Source organism: Mustela putorius, unplaced genomic scaffold, assembly GCF_011764305.1.
Source record: "Mustela putorius furo isolate JIRA1106 unplaced genomic scaffold, ASM1176430v1.1 tig00003976_pilon_pilon_pilon, whole genome shotgun sequence".
NCBI lineage: Eukaryota > Metazoa > Chordata > Mammalia > Carnivora > Mustelidae > Mustela > Mustela putorius.
This window is the reverse complement of record NW_025422118.1, coordinates 4,092,542-4,115,213: the sequence shown is the minus strand read 5'-3', so window position 1 is coordinate 4,115,213 and position 22,672 is coordinate 4,092,542. Positions and strand designations below refer to the sequence as shown.

The 22,672-nt window shown below is 33.2% G+C and overlaps 1 protein-coding gene across 6 annotated transcripts in view; it reads left to right on the top strand.

Moving 5' to 3' along the window:
* Nucleotides 1–22,672, top strand: part of ADAM32 (ADAM metallopeptidase domain 32) — a 184,064-nt gene that overhangs the window by 102,023 nt on the left and 59,369 nt on the right. For 5 of the 6 annotated variants that reach the window (XR_006604081.1, XM_045070969.1, XM_045070968.1 and 2 more), the window contains 3 exons: nt 2,386–2,563; nt 8,535–8,627; nt 10,027–10,222. Coding sequence is in view for 5 of the 6 variants with exons in the window: in XM_045070969.1 (XP_044926904.1) it covers nt 2,386–2,563; nt 8,535–8,627; nt 10,027–10,222 (467 nt within the window). In the remaining variant the exon portion in view is untranslated. The remainder of the gene's footprint in view (nt 1–2,385; nt 2,564–8,534; nt 8,628–10,026; nt 10,223–22,672) is intronic. The other variant, XM_045070970.1, reaches the window with a different exon arrangement.

Genomic DNA, 22,672 nt, shown 5'->3' with positions numbered 1-22,672 from the left:
GTGATCTTATTTTTGGCTCTTCCTCTGTAGCCGGTTTTCCCGTTCCAATACCTGCAAGCTCTGCGACACTCAGACACCCCCGATCCTTCTGTGACCCTGTGGGACCTGAGGCCACGCTGACCTCGAGTGGGCTTCGCCCCGGTTTAGCCTCTGGAGCGATGTCCCTCAGTGGAATAGACTTTTAAAAGTCCTGATTTTGTGCTCCGTTGCTCCGCCACTTCCTGGGAGCCAGCCCCTCCCCCCGGGGTCTATCTTCCCGTCCCTTTGGATTCACGTCTCTGCCAGTCCTACTTTTCAGAAAGTGGTTGTTTTTCTGTTTCCAGAATTGCTGTTCTTCTTCTCTTCGATCTGCCGATGGACTTGCAGGTGTTTGCAATCTTTAGATAAGCTATGTAGCTGATCTCCTGCTAGGTGAAGTTGTCTCAGCCTGCTACTTCTCCGCCATCTTGACTCCTCTCCCCCTGAATTTGAAATCTTAAACAGCTGTGTGTGAATGCTGATCTTGCTAATTTACAAACTGAGTTTTGTGAGATTTTTAGCTTTTCTAACTTTAGTTCAATTTCTATAGAATGTTGGTCACAAAACCAGTCTCCCTGATATGTAAACCAGTCTCCCTGACATGTAGTGTGTATTAAATATTCAAGTATTTAAAATATCTAGCTAATAATAGGTGCTCAATAAATTTCAGTTTTCTCCTTATCTGATAGAATTTTACTACATATTGAAAGTGATTCATGGAAATGCTCTCTGAAGCTATCTTTATTAGTGGTATGTGGACATAATGACATAAAATTTTGATTAATATAAAATTTCTCTAAGATCGGTGAGAAAGCTTAGAACCAAGCACAGTATAATCTATTTAATAGAAGATTTTTGTTATTATAAAAAAATCAGTAGACAATTGATTCTGTGTTTGCTAAGTACTGTACTTGTGATAAGTAATACCAATAATAAGGATGATAAAGTTCCCTGCCTCAAACAACTTACTACTTAATGAATCATCTATCATATATGTGCTACAAACCTGTGAATAAAATGAAAAAAAAACCCATTAAAACAGAAAAGATTCAAACTTTAAAAGAGTTTGATTCTTAATTTTATAATAGTCAGGGGAAGGACTGAGGGAGTAGAAGAGAAGTTTCAAGAATTGTTGATATATATCCAGGAATTGCCGTAAATGGATACAGGATTTTCTTCATTCCTAGGCAAGAGATATCATATTCATGTATAAGTATTTTTCTTTATATGCAAGAATTTATATACAGTCATGCCCAGAATCTCAAAATTAATATACTAATGTATATAAAATAATCTATTTTTATTTTTTTATTGCGGTAGGAATGCTTAACAGGAATTCTCTTAAAATTTTAAATGTGCAATACAGTATTGTTAATTATAGGTACTTGTTGTACAGCAGGTTTCTAAAATGTACTCATATCAAATAACTGAAACTTTATACCCATTGAATAACTCCGCATTTCCACCTCCTCTTAACCCCTGACAACCACCATTATACATGGGACAAACTCTGCATCCATGAGTTTAACTACTTGAAATATATATATGTGATATCATACAGTGTTTTTCTTCTGTTACTGGCTTACTTCACTTAGCATAATATCCTCATGGTTCATCCATGTTTTTGCATATGGGTTTATATATGTATATATGCATGTATATACATTTTTTTTAATCCATTGATTTGTCAGTGGAAATTTAGATTGCTTCCTTATCTTTGCTATTGTGAATAATGCTGCAGTGAACATCGGAGTGCAGATATCTCACTGAGATCCTGGTTTCAGTTAGTTTATATGTATACCCAGAAGTGGGATTGTGGGATCATATTTTAATGTTGTGAAGAACTTCTCTACTGTTTTCCACAATGACTGCCCCAATTTACATTCCCACCAACAGTGTACCAAGGATTCCAATTTCTCCATATCCTTGCCAAATCTGATCTTTTAATTTTATTTTTTTCAAATCTGATCTTTTTAAATGATAATAGCCATCTTAACAGGTATGTGGTGATATCTTATTGTGGTTTTCATTTGAAATTCCCTGATGACTAGTGATATTGAGCACCTTTTCATTTTCCTCTTGGACATTTATATGTATTTTTTGAATAATGATCTATTCAAGTCTGTGCCCATTTTCTAATTGGCTTGTTTATTTTTTACTATTGTACTTAATTTTATTTGAATAAGGATATGTATCCCAATGAATAAAATCACATGATCTACCCAGGAATAATTTTCACCTCTAAGCACTTGTTATAAACATTTATCATTACCTATTCAATTTAACATTTTGAAAGTAATTTATATTATATAGAGTTGTGTTTTTGGAAATGTACTGCCAATGACATTTATATGGATTCACCTCTAGGAGATCAAGTGGTGTGAAGACGTTTAGCAGTTGCAGTTTGAGTGCCTTTGAAAATTTCATTTCAAATATGGGTGCCAGATGTCTTCAGAACAAGCCACGAATGCGAAAAAATGTGGCAGCACTCTGCGGCAACGGCAGAGTGGAGATAGGTGAAGCGTGTGACTGTGGTACTGAGGAAGTAAGTCTGATAAATAGGAAAGTTAATTAATAAATTAATTGTTTAAGCTCATATCTTTGTCATAAATGTTACGTGTCTCAAATATGACTGAGTACTATGCAGAATATTGACAGTAAGTGAAATTAAGTTTGAAATACATCCAGAATATACTATATAAACGTAGGTTGAAGGATTTTGAACAAGTAGAAAATGTACTCCTAAAAATTATTGCTGATGGGAAAAATAGGCAGCTAGAATGAACTTTTGTGTTTTAAACTAAATATCTAAGATCTTTCCAAACCTGTGCTTAACCTCTGGATATGTTATAAATGTTTTATTGAAGATTAACATGTCAGCCATCTACCAAGTATCCTTTAAGGTATTATTCCACAATGGGATCAGTAATATGGTAAGGTAAGGCTATTAATATTACAGTCTGAACATAGGGTGATTTTAATTATACACTTGGTAAGGAAGCTATGAAAATATAGTGGATGCAAAAGGTCCAGGTTGTAGTACTTTAAGATAATTCAGTATTTGCAGCCATACTGCAGCTATTATACATTTCCATGATTACAAGACAGATGGAAGTGATATTAGGGTGTGATACATATGTGAGTCTGAATATGCTTGTATCCATACCACTCTATTTTATTTTATTTTTTTTTAAAGATTTTATTTATTTATTTGACAGAGATCATAAATAGGCAGAAAGGCAGGCAGAGAGAGAGGAGGAAGCAGGCTCCCTGCTGACCAGAGAGCCTGATACGGTGCTTGATCCCAGGACCCTGGGATCATGACCTGAGCCGAAGGCAGACGCTTTAACCCCCTGAGCCACCCAGGTTTTGCCATTTGGTAGATCAAGTCCTCCCTCTTAATTCTGTTTCCCTTCCTCCCTTCCTCTTTCTTTCTCTCTCTCTCTTTCTTAATTTCTTTTTCTCTTAATTTCTTTTAAAATATAATTAACAGACAGTGTTACGGTATACCTGAAACTGGTGCACAGTATAATGATTCAACAATTCTGTGCTTTTCTTGGTGCTCTTCATAATAAGTGTACTCTTAATCCTCTTTATCTGTTTTCACTATTCCCCTGCCCATTCCCCTCTAGCAACTACCGTTTTTCTCTATTTTTTGGTCTTTTTATTGTTGTTGATTTCTTAAATTCCACATTTGAGTGAAATCATGGTATTGATCTTTCTGTGACTGACTTATTTCATTTAGCATTGTATCCTCTAGATCCATCTATGTTGTCACAAATGACAGTATTTTATTTTTTTCTTTATGGATGAGTAATATGTCATTGTATCTATCTGTCTATCTTCCATTATATTTACAGATCTCCCACATCTTCAATCATAGGACACTTGAGTTGCTTCCATATCTTGGCTATTATAAACAATTCAAGTATAAACATAGTGGTGTACATATCTTTTTGAATTAGTAAGTACCTGAAGTAGAATTAAGGGTTTGTTTGATGTTTCTATTTTTAATTTTTTGAGGAATCTCTGTACTGTTTTCTATAATGGCTTCAACAATTTGCATTGTCAAACAATGCTTGTTATTTTTCCCTACATTTTCACCAACTCATTATCTTGTGTTTTTAATTTTAACCATCTGACAGGTGTAACATGATATCTCATTATGGTTTTGATTTGCATTTCCCTGATCATTAGTGATGTTCAGTATTTTTTCATGTGTCTGTTGGCCATCTGTATGTTTTTTTTGGAGAAGTGTCTATTTAGGTCCTCTGTCCATTTTTTAATTGAATTCTTTTTTTTTTTGGTGTTGAGCTATAACAGTTCTTTATATATTTTGGATATTAACTGCTTATTGGATATATAATTTTGCAAATATCTTATCCCATTCAGGTTGCCCTGTTGTTTCACTGATGGTTTCCTTAGCTAAGCAGAAGCCTTTTATTTCTGTGCAGTCCCAGTAGTTTAATTTTGCTTTTGTTTCCCTTGTCAGAGGAGACATATCTGGAAAAATGTTTATATGCTTATGTCAAAGAAATTACCAGCCGTATCTTCGTATCTTCTTCTAGTAGTTTTACAGTTTCAGGTTGGTCTCACATGTTTCTTAGTCTACTTCAAGATTATTTTTGTGTATGGTGTATTTTTGTGTATGGTGTAAGAAAGTTCTCATTTTATTCTTCTGCATGTAGCTCTCCAATTTTCCTAACATCATATGTTGAAAAGACAGTCTTTTCCATATTGCATATTCTTGTCCCTTTTGTTGTAGATCAATGGCCCATATAAGTGTGACTTTAGTTCTGAACTCTGTATTCTGTTTCATTGATTTGAGTGTCTGGTTTTGTGTCAGTACCTTACTGCCTAGATTACTGTAGCTTTGTACTATATCTTGAAATCTGAGATTGTGATACCTGTTCAGGAAACATCTGATTGTCAGTATGCCTGATCTAGAAAGTCATGTGAATAGAATGATGCCTCACATATCCTTTCTTCTTTCAGTTTATTTATTTGTTTATTTTAGTCATCTCTATACCCAGTGGGGGGCTCAAATTTATGACCCTGAGATGAAGAGTCCCATACTCTTCTGACTGAACCAGCCAGATGGCCCTGGCTTCTTCCTTTCAGTACTGTGTTTTGAGATTCATTCAACGTCACTTTATGTCACAATAGTTTCTTCCTTTTTATTTTGTGTAATACTTTGTTGTTTAAATATGAACACAATCTGTTTTTTCACTTACCTGCTAATGGATATTTGAGTTGTTAACAGTAGTGGGCCATTATTCCAAATTCTTAGAAGTAGAATTGCTGGATCATATAAGTATATGTTCATGAGAAACTGGCAAACTATTTTCCAAATTGTTATATTATTTCACAATCTTATCAGCAACATATGAAACTTAATTTCCTCCACACCATCACCAAAATGTGATGTTGTAGCCCTTTAAATTTTAACCATTACAATGGTTTTGGTTTGTGTTTTCTTAGAGTATAATGGTGTTGAACATGTTCTCATGTCCTTAAATAACCATTAAATAGTTTGGGTTTTTTTGTTATTGATTTGTAAGAGTTTTTTTCCTATAGGCTGGATACTAGTTCTTTGTCAGACATGTATATTACAAATATTTATTTCCAATCTATGTATTACCTTATTGGTTGTTTAACAACATCTTTGAACAACAGGCATTTTTTATTTTTTATGAAGACCAATTTATCATTTTTTTTTTCTATGGTCATAATGTTTTATGTCCTAAGAAATCTTTGCCTACTCAAGGTCATGAATATTTTCTCCTATGTTTTCTTTGAGAAGTTTTACAATTATCACTCACAGTGGTCTTTGATTCATTTTGGGTGCATTTTTGTGTTTGGGTAGTGTTTTTGAGGTTCGTTAGGCTCCATTTGAGTATCAAATATTTCTTATTTGTTAAGATGACTATATTTAACCATTGTATTACTTTAGCATTCTTATGAAAGTAAATTACTATACATGTGTGTCTGTCCCTGGATTCTTTTCTGTTTATTTATGTAACAAAACTTTATGCCAGTTCTACGCTATTTTAATTCATGTATTTTCACAGTAAATCTTGAAAACAGGTAATGTAAATCACCCAACTTTGTTCCTTTTTTCTAGGTTAGTTTTATTATTGTGAGCCCTTTGTATTTCCATATAAATTGGAGAATCAGCATGTGAATATAGAGACTTTATTGGAATTGTGTGGTATTCATTCATCAATTTTGGGAGAATTACTTTTTTTTTTAAATTAAAATTGAGTCTGCCAATCAATGTACATGGTGTGTATCTCCAGTTATTTAGCTCTTCTTTAATTCATTTAGTTTTTCTATAGTTTGTTTCTATAGCATTGTTTTAAAATTTTATTTAAGAATTATTCATTGCTAGTATAGAAAATACAGTTGACTTTTGTGAATTCACCTTGGATCTAGTGTCAATTAGAAATGTTGAGAATGGTCTTTGCTTTGTTTTTATTGGTGGAGGCAGCTTTCTGACTTTCACCATTAGATATGATGTTAGATAAAACTTTTTTGATAAACAGATACCATTAGCATGTTGAGGAAGTTCCTTTCTATTTCTGATTAGCTGAGAGTCTCAAATCAGGAATTATTGTTGAATTTTGTCCAATGTCTTATTTTTGTGTCTATTGAGCTGATTCAAATGAGTTTTCTCCTTTTAAAAATTAATTAATTAATTAATATAGTGCATTTCATTGATTGGTTTTTGAATGCTAACCCAACCGTGCATTCTAACATTAGCTTCACTTACATTGTTCTATATACATATATGTAGTGGTAGATTTAATTTGCTTATATTTTGTTTGGGTTGATGGCACTTATCTTCACAAGGGAATTGTGGTCTGCATTTTTTTCTTGTCTTGGAATATTTTCTGGTTTAAGCATCAAGGCAATTCTGAGCTCAGTACTTTCTGAAAGAATTTATTTAAGATTATTATTATTCCTATTTATTTATTTATTGTGGAAGAGCACTTCACATAAGGTCTATTCTTAAATCTACCCTCCTAGAGGTTTTATAGCCTTACATTTTACATTTAATTTATGATCCATTTTGAGTTATTTTTTGTGAAAGAGATATAGCATATATATCATATATATGATATTAGCTGTAGGTTTTTCTGTATGTTCACTATTAAATTTAGGAAGTTTTTTCTAGTTTGCTAATATTTTGTATGATTCATTAAGTGAATATTGGATTTTGTCAAGTTCTTTTTCTACATTGGTTTTTCTTCTTCAGCCTGTCAATATAATGAATAAATTGGTATTTGAATGATTATGAGAGATATTGGTCTGTAATTTTCTTTTTTTGTAATGTCTCTGGGTTTGGTATTAGAGTAATACTGGCCACATAGCATAAGTCAGGAATTTCATACATCAGTTTTGGGAGAGTATTATGTATGTAATTCCTGGGGTGAAGGCAGTATGAGCTGTTCCTGGGTTGCTTTTTCTCTTGGCTAATTTTAATTTGCATCATTTCCATATAATAAACCATAACTGTGAATATAACAGCTTTCAGTGAGTTCTGTGAGTTCTTCTAGTAGATTACCAAACCTTAGAGTTGTTTTGGAAATCCATTGAACTTGTGTTTGGTGTAAGTAGAGAGGGAAGTTTTGGGGACATTCTGACTTTGCAGTAGGCATAAGCTCTATATACCTTTCCCCACCTCCAGCATTACTGAAGTATGACTGACAAATACAAATTTTATTTTTAAGGTGTTCAACATAATATTTTGATATATGTATAACCTTTGAAATGATTACTACAATCAAACTAATTAACCTATCCTTCACAAGTTCCCTTTTTTTTTTTTTTGTATGTGGTGAGGACACTTTTATCTATCCTCTTAGCAAATTTCAAGTGCATGATACAGTACTGTTAACTATAGTCATCATGTTTTACAGTGGATCCTGAAAACTAATTCATTCTTAAATGAAAATTTGTACCTTTTAAAAAAAATATTTTATTTATTCACTTGACAGAAATCACAAGTAGGCAGAGAAGCAGACAGAGAGAGAAGGGGAAGCAGGCTTCCCACTGAGCAGAGAGCCCAAAGCAGGGCTTGATCCCAGGACCTGGGGATCACAACCTGAGCCGAAGGCAAAGGCCTTAACCCACTGAGCCACCCAGGCACCCTGAAAATTTGTACCTTTTGAACAGTATCTCCCCTTTTTCCCCACCCTCCAGATGCTATTAACCACCATTCTGTTCTCTCTCACTATTCTCTAATTTGTGGGGAAAAAAAAAAAGGTTGTTTCATATATTTTTCCTAGTTTTCTAGTTGGGTAAGAGTTTCTTGGTACTGGTTACTCTGTTTTGATTTGAAGTGAAAGTCTTACTTTAGTATTCTAATTGTTTAGAGATACAGAACCATAAATATTGACAGCATTAATATATTTCCCTAAAACTCAAAAAGTAAGCCCAGTAAATATAGTTCTTGCCAAAGTTTATATTATTATCATGATGTACTTTTACTTGTGCATTCCATTAATTCATAGCAATGTGGACCTGCTAGCTGTTGTAATCCTCACACTTGTATGCTGAAACCAGGATCACAGTGTGCTGCAGGATTGTGCTGCAGGAACTGTAAAGTAAGATTTAAGTATCTTCCAAGTATGTAATGAATCATGTCTTAATACTTTAAATCACTTAGACCTATAGCTGAAATAGAAATAAATGAACTTTCTGAAACTAATATTATACTGTATGTTAAGAAGATGGAATTTAAGTTAAAACAAAAAAATAAGTGAATTTTCAGATAAAGAAAAATATACTAAATTCACAATCAGATTTCTGATTTTGTGAAGATTACTTGGATGTTCAGGTTTTCTTCTTATGCAATTATTCTGCCTAACTTTATGCTGTTGTTCTTAAGACTTGGTTGAGAGCTATTGTACTATTTTTAATACAGAAGATCTCCCTTAAAAGGGGCTTTTTATTTACCCTATCCATTATTTATATTTTTAGAAATAAAAATATTGTTACTGGTTGTGGTAATTACCTGTAGATATGTAATTGAAAGACACAACAATCTCCCATTAATGTATAAATAATGAAACTTACTAGAATAGCACTTCCTAAATGCTATGTTAGCACAAAGTTCAAACTACAAACTTCTTATTTATTCAAAGATCATTTAATTGAAAGATCACATACCAGTTTATATGTTGAAGATGTTGACTCTTTTCCTGTTTTCCTTTTCAGCTCCTGCAATATATTTGTAACAGATTTGTCATATGACGATCCCTCTATTGAACTACCTACCATGGGTTCTGTGTTCTTGACTATCCTTGACTAATGCAATTTTGTTATTTTTTTCTAGAATCTTATCATGTGGTTACATTCTTACATCTGTAATCTTTTTATTGTCACCTGGAAATCATCAATTAAGATGTATGAGATAGATGTCCCTTTAAGATGGTTTATGTACATTTTCAGATTCTGTATATGAAAGTGTTAATTAACTACAGGATAATTCAAGAGAACAGTTATAATTAAGTTTCTTCTCTAAGAACTGCCTCTTTACCCTTTGGTTTTCCTCTGTTTATTCTGTTATTTATGTGTTACATTTGTCATAGAATTACTAATGTTCCATACTTACAAACTATGCTTTGAATAAGTATATTTTATTTAGAAATTATCTGAATTACATTGTTTTCACCCAAGAAATAATTATCTCAAGCTAAAAGTGATTTTTCCTCCCTTGCACTGAAATGCAAACAGAGCTTTGGCAATCATCGCATCATATTTATGTTATACTTTTGCATGTGCATATGCTTATTTCCTGTTATAGCTGATAACATACAGTTTTTTAAATATGATAAGCATAATGCTTTATACAAAGAAGGTACTAATAGACATTAATGAATAAATAGGTCATTAAACTATAAATAGAATGAATTTTGAAATAGAACAGTTTTGAAATAAATACTGAGAAATTCAACAATCTTAAGTGTAATGCTTTATTTTTTATATTTTAATTCCTATTAGATTGAAAAACGAGGTGTTCAATGTAGGGAAGCAAGACATCGTGAATGTGATATTGCTGAATTTTGTGATGGAGGGTCACCAGAATGTCCATATGATGTAACTATAAAGAATGGACGTCTATGTAGAAACAAATATCTGTGTTATGATGGAGGCTGCCAGGATACAAATGCACGTTGTGAGATCACATTTGGAAAAGGTAATATTGTTCTGTAAAATCTACATAGTTGGTACTTTGTATTTTTATTAACATTACCAAGACAAATGGCAGTTTATTATATATATAATTATATAATTGTGTATATATATGTATATAATATATAATTGTATATAATGTGCATATTACATTAAAAATATAACAATGCATATGTACACATATATAATTATAATATATGAAATATAATTAATACATATGTATGTATGTGCAAGTTAAATTCTATCTGTGTATTTAAATATATATTTAAATTTTTTTATTGTGTTCTGTTAGTCACCATACAGTAAATCATTAGTTTCGATATAGTGTTCCATGATTCATGTGAGCTACCCTATGACCTAGCACTACTGGGTATTTACCCCAAAGATACAGATGTTATGAAAAGAAGGGCCATATGCACCCCAATGTTTATATTTAAATTCTTTATTCTATTTAACATCTATGTTTTTATTTTTCAAACTTTATTAAGGTATAACTAACAAAGAAAATATATATTTAAGATAAATGAATTGTTTTGATATTTTGTGAAAAAATTGTCACAATCATGGTAGTTAACATATTAGTTACATATATATACCAAGAAATGAAATTTCTTAATCATAATGTCGTTCATTTTTAATTTTTGAGGAGTCTATATACAGTTTTCCATAATGAGTGTGCTAACCTCATTCCCCACAGCAGTGTACAAAGTTTCCCTTTCTCTACATCCTTGCTAACACTTGTTATTTTTTATCTATTTGATAATAGCTATCCTAAAAGGTATAAGTTGTGGTTTTGATTTACATTTTTCTTATGATTAGTGATGCTGAACACCTTTTCATTAATCTGATGGTAATTTATATATCTTCTTTTGAGAAATGTCTATTCAGGTCTTTTGCTTTTTAAAATCTCATTATTTGTTTTTGCTCTTGAGTTGTATGAGTTATTACATATTTTGTAGATTAACCCTTTATCAGATGTGTGGTTAGCAGATAGGTCTCATTTTCACTCTGTTGATTGTTTCCTTTATTAAGTTTTTTTTTAGTTTGGGGGCCCCTGGGTGGCTCAGATGGCTGAGTGTCTGACTCTTGGTTTAGCTTAGGTCAGGGTCTCATGAGTCTCTGGTCCAACTCCCTGCTCAGTGGGGAGTAGGCTTGAAAGATTCTCTCCTTCTGCCCCTCCTCTTCCCTTGCTCTCCCTCTTTCTCTCTAAAAATAAATAAGTATATATATATTTTAAAAGGAAGTCTTTAAGTTTGATGTGTCCCACTTGTCTATTTTTGTTTTTGTTGTCTGTTCTCTCATGCCATATCTAAAATATTATTTCCCAGACAAATATTCAAGAGCTTTCCCCCTATTTTCTTGTAATTTAACAGTTTTGGGTCTTACGTTTATGTTTATCTTGACCCTTACCACCTTCTGCAGCGTTATTGAGATGTAATTGACCTATAACATTGTGTCATTTTAAGGTATATAACATGATTTGGTATGGTTATTTATTGCACAATGCACAATGATTACCACCATATTGTTAGCTAACACCTCCATCATGTGCTATAATTAACATTTCTTTTCGTGGTGAGAGTATTTAAAATCTTTTCTCCTAGTAATTTTCAAGTATGTAATACAGTATTATTAAGTATAATCATCATGTTGTACCTCAGAATCCCAGAACTTAAATCATCTTGTAACTAGAAATTGGTACCCTTTGACAAACATCTCTCCCTTTCCCCCACCTACCAGCCTTGGTAATCACAGGCTATGTATGCTTTGTTTACTTGAGTTCAGTTTTTGTTTTGTTTTGTTCTGTTTTTGGTGATTTCACACATAAGCAATGCTATAGAACGTTTGTCTTTCCTTGTCTAACTTATTTCACTTAACACAATGCCCACAAGTTTATCCATGTTGGAATAAATGATTTCCTTCTTCCTCATGAATGAATAAAATGTTACTTTATATAAATACTATATTTTCTTTACCAATCCTTTCATTGACAGACACTGTTTCTGTATCTTCCCTGTTGTGAAAAATGATACAAACATGAGGATGCAGATTTTTATTCAAGATCTTGTATTCATTTCCTGTAGATACAAAGTGGATTAGAAATGGGGTTGCTGGATCATATAGTAGTTCTACTTTTAACTTTTAAAGGGACCTTCATACTGCTCTTCATATGGGTATTGGCTGTGCCAATTTACATTTCCACAAACAGTGCATAAGTGTTTCATTTTCCCCATATTTTCACCAATATTTGTTATTTTTTCAGTTTTTGATGAAAGCCATTCTAATAGATGTAAGGAATTATTGTGGTTTTGGTTTGCATTTCTTTGGTATTAATGATATATTAAACATATTTTCATGTACCTTTGTCTATATTTATGTCTTTGAAAATAGTCTATTAAGAATTCTTCCTTTGCTCATTCTTAAATCAGATTGTTTGGATTTTTGTTACTGGGTTTTTTTTGTTTTGTTTTGTTTTTAGGATTTTATTTATTTGTTTGACAGCTGGAGATCACAAGTAGGCAGAGAGGCAGGCAGAGAGAGACGGAGAAGCAGGCTCCCTGCTGAGAAGAGAGCCCGATGTGGGACTCGATCCCAGGATCCTGGGATCATGACCTGAACTGAAGGCAGAGGCTTTAACCCACTGAGCCACTCAGGCGCCCTTGTTGCTGAGTTTTATGAGTTCTTTGTATATTTTGGACATTTACCAGATTCGTGATTTGCAGATATTCACTTCCATTCCATAGATTGTTTTCATTGTTTTATTTCTTTTGCTATGCACGAGCCTTTGAGTTTGATGAAGTCCCATTATTACTTCTTGCTTTTGCTGCATGTGCTTTGGTGTCATATCTAAAAAGTCAGTGCCAACAACAGTGTCAGTGTCAATGCTTTTTCCCTATGTCATCTTCTAGGATTTTTATGGTGTTCATTCTTACATTTAAGTTGTTAATCTATTTCAAGTTAATTTTTGTGAATTGTATAAACTAGAGGTTTACTTTAATTCTTTTACATGAGAATATCCTGTTTTCCCAATGTCATTTATAGAATAGGTTCTTTTTTCCCCATTGAGTATTTTTGGCTCCCTCATCAACTATTTTTTGAGCTTATACCTGGGATTTGGTCTAGGTTCTCCATTCTGTTCCATTGGTCTGCTCTTCTAAAACAGTACCATACTGTTATAATTATTACAGTTTTGGAGTATAATTGAAATCAGGAATTGTGTACCTCTAGTTTTGTTTTTTCCTCAGGATTGCTTTAGATTTTAAAAGTTTCAGTGGTTCCATATAAATTTTAGTAGTTTTTTCTATTTCTGAAAAATGCCATTGGAATTTTGGTATAGATTGCTTTGAAACTACAAATGGTATTGGTAGTATTGACATTTTAACCTATTAATTCTTCTGATCCAAGAACACAAGATATCTTTTCTTTTGTGTCTTAAATTTTTTTCATGAAAGTTTTGTCATTTTTAGGGTACAGATTTCTCACTTTATTTAAATTTATTCTGAAGTATTTTTATTGATTCTGATGCTAGTGAGAATGATACTGTTATTTTTCAGCTGCTTTGTTGTTAGTGTATAGAAATTCAAATGATTTCTGTATGTTGATTTTGTACCCTACAGAGTTACTGAATTTAATAGTTATAACACACCTTTTTGGTTGGGTCTTTAGGTCTCTCTCTATATGAGATTATATTTTCTACAAGACCATTTCACTTCTTCCTTTCCAGTTGGGATGCCTTTTATTATTTTTTACCCTGACAGCTCTCATTACAATTTCTGGTACTATGTTGAGTAGGAGTGGTGTGAATGAGCAAAAGTCTTATTCGTCATCTTAGAGGAAAAGCTTTCTAAGTTTGATATTGGCTGTGGGTTTATTATATGTGGACTTTATTGTGTTAAGATGTGTTCCTTCTATACTCAATTTGCTGATTATTTTTATCATGAAAGCATATTGTATTTTGTCAAATGCTTTTTCTGTTTTTATTGAGAGAATCTTATGATCTTTTATCTTTCATTCTATTTATGTGGTATATCACAGTTAGTGATTTGCATGTATTGAACTATCCTTGCATTCCAGAGATAAATACCATTTGATAATGGCGTTTTATTCTTTTAATGCTTGGTTGAATTTAGTTTAGCAATATTTTGTTGAGAATTTTTACATCTGTATTCGTTAGAGATGTTGGTCTATAGTCTTCTCTTCTTATAGTGTTTTCATTTGACTTTGGTATCAAGATAAAGCTGGCCTTATAGGATGAATTTGGAAATGATCTCTTCAGTTTTTTGGAGGAGTTTGAGAATGATTAACATTAACAAGTGTTTGGTATAATTCACCAGGGAGACTATCTGGTTTGGCCTCTTCTGTGTTGGAAAATTTATGATTACTGATTTTATCTCATACTCAAAATTGGTCTGTTCTGATTTTCTAGTTTTTCATGATTTAATATTAGTTGGTTATGTTTCTAGGAATTTATCTACTTTTTCTAGGTTCTCCCAATTTGTCAACATATAATTGTTCATAATAGTTGCTTATGACCCTTTGCATGTTTATGTTATCAGTTATAATGTCTCTTCCTTAATTTATGGTTACCTATTTGAATCTTCTTTTCTTCTTTTTTTTTTTTGAATCTTCGTTTTTAGTCTAGTTGGATGTTTGTCAAATTTGTATGTCTTTTCGAGAAACCAGCTCTTATTTTGTTAATCTTTTTATTGTTTTTCTCATCCCTATTTAATTCATTTCTGGTCTGCTCTTTGTTATTTTTTTCCATCTGCTAATATGGTGGCTTTTTTTCTTTTTCCTTGAGGTATAGAGTTGGGTTGTTTATTTTACACCTTTTTTCTTATATGGAGGTGTTTATTGCTATAAACTTCCCTCTTAGAACTGCTTTGCAGAATCCCATAGATTTTGATATATTGTCCTTCCATTTTCATTTATTTCAGTATAATTTTTGATTTATGTTTGATTTCTTCTTTGACTCACTGGTTGTTTCAGAGCATGTTCTCTAATTTCCACATATTGGTGAGTTTTCCAGATTTCCTTCAATTACTAATTTTCAGTTCCATTTTGTTGTTGTTGTAAACGTTACTTTGTATGATTTCCGTCTTAAGTTTACTAAGACTTGTTTTATGGCTTATCATATGATCTGTCCTGGAAAGTGTTCCATGCACACTTGAGAAGAATGTGTGTTCTGCTGCTGCTAAATGGAATATTCTGTATGTGTCTGTTATATCTATTTGGTCCAAAGTCTGGCCCTAGTCCAGCTTTTCCTTGTTGATTTTCTGTCTGAATATCTATCCTTTGTAGGAAGTGGAATATTTAAGCCCCCTAGAATTATTGTATTGTTGTCTATTTCTCCCTTCAGTTTTATTAGCACTTACGATATTTAAGTACATCAATGTAGAGTGGATATATATTTATAATTGTCATATCCTCTTGATGAATTGACTGCCTTATTATATAATGATCTTTTTTACTCCTCTTGTTAGCATTTTGACTTATAGTCTATTTTGTCTGATATATAGCTATCCCTGCTTGCTAGTTTTCCACTTGCATGGAAAATCTTTTTCCATTCCTTTACATTTGCTTATGTGTGTCCTTAGAGCTGAAGTGAATCTCTTGTGGGCAGCATATACTTGGGTCTTATTTTTCTACCTATTCATGAAGCAACTCTGTCCTTTGATTAGGAAATTCGGTTCCTTTGCATTTAGAGTGATTATGGATAGGCAAGGACCTGCTAATTCCAACTTGTTAATTGTTATTTTCCCATTTTTCTCTTTCTGCTTCCCTTTGTGAATTTGTGATTTTTCATAGTAGTATGCTTTGATTCCCTTCTCTTTATTATTTGTGAATCTACTGCAGGTTTTTGTTTATGGTTACTGTGAAACTTACATAAAATATATGTATAACAGCTTATTTTATGCCAAAAGAATAATGTTTGATCAATTTCAAAACCCTTCCCAAGTCTCCCCTCCTGTTATGTTTTTGATGTCAAAATAACATCTTTTTGTAGTGTGTATCCACTAAGAAATTACTGTAGCTATTGCTATTTTAATACTTTTCTCCTTTAACTTTTATACTAGAGTTAACGCATAACCATGTTACAGTTTGAATATTATGAATTTTACTATGTCCTCGTCTTTGCAGATGTATTGTATACTTTAATTTGTGTTCATGTTACTGATTAGCTTTTCTCATTTCAGCGTGATGAACTCCTTTTGGCATTTTTTCTAAGGCAGATTTAGTGTTGATCCATTCCCTTAGCTTTTGTTTACTAGCAAAAGTCTTTATCTCACCTTAATTTCTGAAGGACAACTTTGCTGGGTAAGGTATTTTTGGTTACCAGTTTCTTTCTTTCAGAACTTTGATTATATCATCCTATATCTCCTGATTTGCAAGATCTCTGCTAAGAAATCTACTGACAGCTTTCTGGGGTGGGAGGGATTCTCTTTTATGAGAGACAATATATTTTTTTTACCACTTTCCCTTATTGTTGATTTTAGATAGTTTTATTACAGTGTCTCTTTATTATTATTATGTGTCTTGGAGAAGACCATTTTGGATTGAATTTTTGAGGTGATCTATTAACTTCATAAACTTATATGTCCAAATCTCTCCCCAGGTTTGAGATGTTCTCAGTCATTATATAAGTAAGACTTCTACTCCTTTCTCCCTCTCTTTTCTTTCTGCGACTCCAGTGATGCATACATTATTTCTCTCAAGAGTGTCCTATACATCACATAGGCTTTCTTTATAACCTTGCATTCTTTTTCCATTAGTTTATCTAATTGGATAATTTCAATTGATCTGTCTTCTAGCTTACTGATTCTGCTTGCTTGGTCAGTTATACTGTTGAACTATTCTACTGAATTCTTCAGTTTAGTTGTTGGATTATTTAGTTCCACAATTTCTGTTTGATTCTTTTTATATTTTCTATTTGTCGAACCTCTGATTTTGTTCTTGTATTGTTTTTTTATTTTATTACATTGTTTATGTGTATTGCACTATCTTGTAGCTCTCTCAGCATTTTTAGAACAATTAATTTGAAATATTTATCAGTCAATTCCTGGATCTCCATTTGTGTGAAGCTATTTGTTGGAGGTTTACTATATCCTTTTGGTGGCATCATGTTTTAATGCTTCTTCATGATCCCTGTAGCTGTGCGTAGTTATCTACTTATTTGAAGAAGCAGTCACCTCTTCCAGACTTTATGGATTGACTTTGGTAAGGGAAGACTTTCATCTATGGGAGGGGGCATTCTGGAGTAAGTGGTGATCTGGGGTCTAGTGGTGCAGTGTACCCTGTTTGGGCATGTGTTGATGGCACTTGGTCCATGGGGTGTAATGTCTCCTTGGCTTAGGCCACTAGGGTTCATGGCATGGACGTTGTGTGGTCAGACAGTCCTCAGTGGCTTCAGGGGCTATTAGAGTCCTCAGAAAAATCTCCAGGTTCAGTGCCTAGAGACTAGGGATAAACAGTGTTAGTGGCTGGAGGTGACTGAGTGCACACAATTGGCTATAGAGGCCTATTCCAGGTGCCTGTGTAGGGGTAAGGGCTGGTTGGATACACACTTACAGTGATAGAGGCCAGAGCAAGCAGCAAAGGCCAAGTCCAATTATGGGCTTACTAGCAGTTGTCATGTCACTGGTTATTGGCATACACTACCATAGCTTCACCTTCATGCCCAGGCATACACACTGCATTAGGTGTTAATGATAGCATTTGGGCCACTTGTCTGTGGATACAGAGTGGAGGGGCTAGCTCCAGGTGTGCCCTGAGGCTAATCCATTTAGCTAGTCTATGCCCTTTGATTGGAGAATTTAATCTATTTAGTTTTTTAAAAAAATTTAAAAAATTTACTTGATAGAGATCACAAGTAGACAGAGAGGCAGTCAGAGAGAGAGAGAGAGGAGGAAGCAGGCTCCCTGCAGGGAGCCTGATGCGGAGCTTGATCCCAGCATCCCAAGATCATGACCTGAGCTGAAGGCAGAAGCTTTAACCCACTGAGCCACCCAGGTGCCCCTAATCCATTTAATTTAAAATTTATTTTTAGTAGGTGAAGATTAACTATTGTCATTTGTTTATGTTTTCTGTCTCTTTTGTAGTTTTATTGTCTGTCATTGTTGTCGATTCCAATTTGATGATTTTTTTGGTAGTAACTTTGATTCTTTTCTACCTTTTGTGAATCTATTATAGATTTTTTTCTTTATACAGCTTGAGGCTTGTATAAAGTAACTTGTAGTTGTAGCCTTCTAAGTTGATAAGCTTAACTTCAATTGTATACATAAAAATTTATACTTTTTTAAAAAAGATTTTATTTATTTATTTGACAGAGAGAGAGAGATCACAAGTAGGCCGAAAGGCAGGCAGAGAGAGAGGGAGGTGCAGGCCCCCCGCTGAGCAGAGAGCCCGATGCGGAACTTGATCCCAGGACCCTGAGATCATGACCTGAGCCAAAAGCAGAGGCTTAACCCACTGAGCCACCCAAGCTCCCTAAAAATCTATACTTTTACTTCCCCTTCACGTACTTTGTGCTATTTTAGTCAGAATTGCTTCTGTTTATATTGTATATTCAAAATATAAACAAATTTTTATATTTTAACAGTTATATTAGATTAAAAGTGATTTATATATCATCATCACAGCTTTATATCCTTGACCATTGAGCTTTACGTTTTCTTATGCTTTTTCATTGCTGCGTAGTATGTTTTCATTTTAATTTGAGGAACTCCCTTTAGGATTTCTTGAAGGCAGATCTAGTTGTGATAAACTTAACTTTGTGTTTGTCTGAGAAAGACTATCCTTCTTTATTTTTAAAAAGCAGTTTTTCTGAACACAGTACTTTTTGGTTGGCAGATTTTTTTGAACTTCAATTATATCATCCACTCCATCCTAGCCTACAAGGTTTCCACTAAAAAAAATCCACTCCTGGTTTTGTGGGGTTTCCATTGTATATGAGTAGCCACTTTTCCCTGCCTTCTTTCAAATTCTTTTTCCTTGATAATTTGTTTATAATGTAAATCTGTTTAGTGTTGTCTTGGGTGATCCTATTTTGGATCCTTTGACTTTTGTGAACCTAGATATCCATTTGTCTTCTAAGATTTGGGAATTTTTCAGCTCCTTTTTCTTAAATAAGCTTTTTGCCTCATTCTCTTTCTTTTAATGTGACTGCAGTAATGCCTATTGATTCATATGTTGGTGTCTCATAATCCTGTAGGACTTCATTCTTTTTTTTTTCCCCTTGCCTGAACATGTCTTCCAATTTGCATATTGTTTCTTTTCTTTGCTTGATTCTGCTGTTGAAGTTCTCTATTGCATTTTTGTCTTTTATTTTTTATTTTAATTCCATTATAGTTAACATACAGTGTTATGTTAGTTTCAGGTGTACAATGTAGTGATTCAGCAATTCCATATATCACCCAATGTTTACCATGAGAAATGCACTAGTTAATCCCTATCACCTATTTCATTCACTCCCCCACTCACCACCCCTCTAGTAAACATCTAGTTTGTCCTCTGTTTCTTGATTTGCCTCTCTGTACTCTGTTTCCCTTTGCTCAATTGTTTTGTTTCTTAAATTCTACATATGAGTGAAATTATATGTCTTTTTCTGACTGACATATAGCATTATAATAACTTGCTCTATCCAATTTTTAACCAGATTTCTGGTTGTCCAGTCGCCCCTGACTGACATATAGCATTATAATAGGCAAATGGCAAGATTCATTCTTTTTTTTTAAGGATGAATAATATTCCATTACACACACACACACACACACACACACACCCCACTACTTCTTTATCTATTCATTAATTTATGGACCCTTAGGCTGCTTCCATATCTTGGCTATTGTAAATAATGCTGCTATAAACATAAGGGTGCATGTATCCTTTTGAATTAATGTTTTTGTATCCTTTGGTAAATACCCAGTAGGATTCTAAGGATCTAAGAGATTCAGGAATCTCTATACTGTTTTCCAGAGTGGTTGCTCCAGCTTACACTCTCACCAGCCATTCATGAGAGTTCCTTTATCTCCTCACCAATACCCATTGATTCTTGTGTTGTTGATTTTAGTCTTTCTGGCAGGTGTAGGGTGATATCTCATTGTAGTTTTGATTTGCATTTCCCTGGTGATGAGTGATGTTGAGCATCTTTTCATGTGTTTGTTTGCCATCTGCATGTCTTTTTTGGAGAAATGTCTGTTTATGTCTTCTGCCCATTTTAAAAATTGGATTATTTGGTTTTTTGGGTACTAAACCTTTATCAGACAAGTCATTTGCAAATATCTTCTCCCATTCATTCAGTTGCTTTTTAGTTTTGTTGGTTATTTACTTCATTATACAGATTTTTATTCTGATGTAGTCCCAATAGTTTTTTTCCTTTTATTTCTCTTACCTTAGGTGACATAACTAGAAAAAAGGCACCTCTAAAATTTTTTTCTTAATAAAAGCATTTTTATAGCATAAATTTCGCTCTAACATCTGCTTTTGCTCCATCCTATATGTTTTAAAATATTGTGTTTTCTTTTTCTTTTGTATTGAGACTATTTTGATTTGCCGTTTTCTTATTTGGCCTATTGCTTGTGCAGCGGTGTGTTGTTTAATATTTATATATTCAATATTTAGTATTTACATTGTAGATTTTTCGACTGTGTTTTAGTTTTGCTTTTTTTGTAGATTTTTTGGCTGTGTTTTAGTTTTGCTTTTTTAGTTTTGTACTATTGTGGTTGGGAAATATACTTAATATGATTTCAGTCATCTTAATTTTAGAATACTTATCGTTTCTTTTTTAAAAAAAATTTATTCATTTGAGAGAGAGAGAACAAATGAGAGAGAGCACAAACAGGGTGAGGGGAGAGGGAGAAGCAAACTTCCTGCAAAGCAGGGAGCCAGGTGTGGGACTTGATCTCAGAACTCTGGGATCATGACCTGAGCCGAAGGCAGAGGCTTAACTGACTGAGCCATCTGGGTGCCCATTGTTATGTCTCTTTTTACATGATGACATGACCAGGGGATTCTTCTGTACGTACTTGAAGAAAATCTGTATTCTGTTTTTTTCTTTTTTTGGATGAATGCTTTATATATATATACTTCACGTATTCTGAAGTATGCTTCAAGCAAAAAATGTTCTTGTAGAAAAAAAATAACTGAAGGTTTTTTAAAAATTAACATATAATATATTATTTTTTCAGGGGTACAGGTCTGAGATTCATCAATCTTATACCATTCACAGCACTCACCATTGCACATACCCTCCTTAGAGTCCCATTACCCAGCCACCCCATCCCTCCCACCCCCCTCTAGCCACCCTCAGTTTGTTTCCTGAGATTAAGAGTCCCTTATGATTTGTCTCCCTCCCTGGGGCTCTTATTTAAAATAAAGCATATCAGAGGGGAGATAGGTGGCGGATGGGTGAAATAGGTGAAGGGGATTAAGAATACACTTATCATGATGAACACTGAGTAATTATGTGTAGAATTGTTGAATCAGTAAATTGTACATCTGAAACTAATATAACACTAAGTTTACTATGCTGCAATGAAAATTAAAAAAAAAACTTAATAAAAAATAAAATAAAAAAATACATGGAAAAAAAAGAAAATGAAACACAACAGTCCAAAACCTTTGGGATCCAGCAAAAGCAGGTCTAAGAGAAGAAGCAAGAAAAATCTCAAGCAATTTAATCTTACACTTATCAGAACTAGAAAAAGAACAACATAAAGCACCTGGATGACTCAGTCTGTTAAGCATCTAATTTCAGCTCAGGTCTTGACCTCAGGACCCTGGGATCCTCACACAGTGTTTATCTTCTGATAACTCCTGGCAGATTCATGACTGTGCACTTCCAATCCTTGCAAAAAGCAGTGCTTATCTGCTTGTAGAGATCCAGATATATATTCTTAGATCCAGACTGATTTCGTGGTTCAGAATGGTTTGGTAGATATCCAACTAAATTCAGGGAATTGGTTGAAATGGGGTCCCCTACTCGTCCACCATCTTTCCTAAAAAAAGAAATATTTTTCTTTTATAGTTATTTAAAAAAATATGTGCAATTGTTCTATCATCATTTTAAATAAAGACTTTTTCATTCATTTGATTTGAAATCTTTGTTAAAAAAAAATCAATTGAGAATGTAGGAGAGTTCCATTTCTGGATTTTCTTCTGCTTCATTGGTCTATCTATCCTTATGTTATTGATTACCATAACTTATGGTAAGATTTAAAATCAGGTAATGTAAATTCAACTTTGTTTATTATTTTCAATATTGCTTTGGATTTTCTGAATCCTTTTCATCTTCATTTAAACTTTAATATTGGCTTGCCAATTTCTAAAAAAGAAATGCCATTTAGGATTTTAATTAAGGTTGTATTGAATTTATAGATGAATTCTAGATTATTGACAACAATATAGTGTCTTGCAGACCATGAATATGTTCTTAAAAAACGTTTTTTAGTTTATA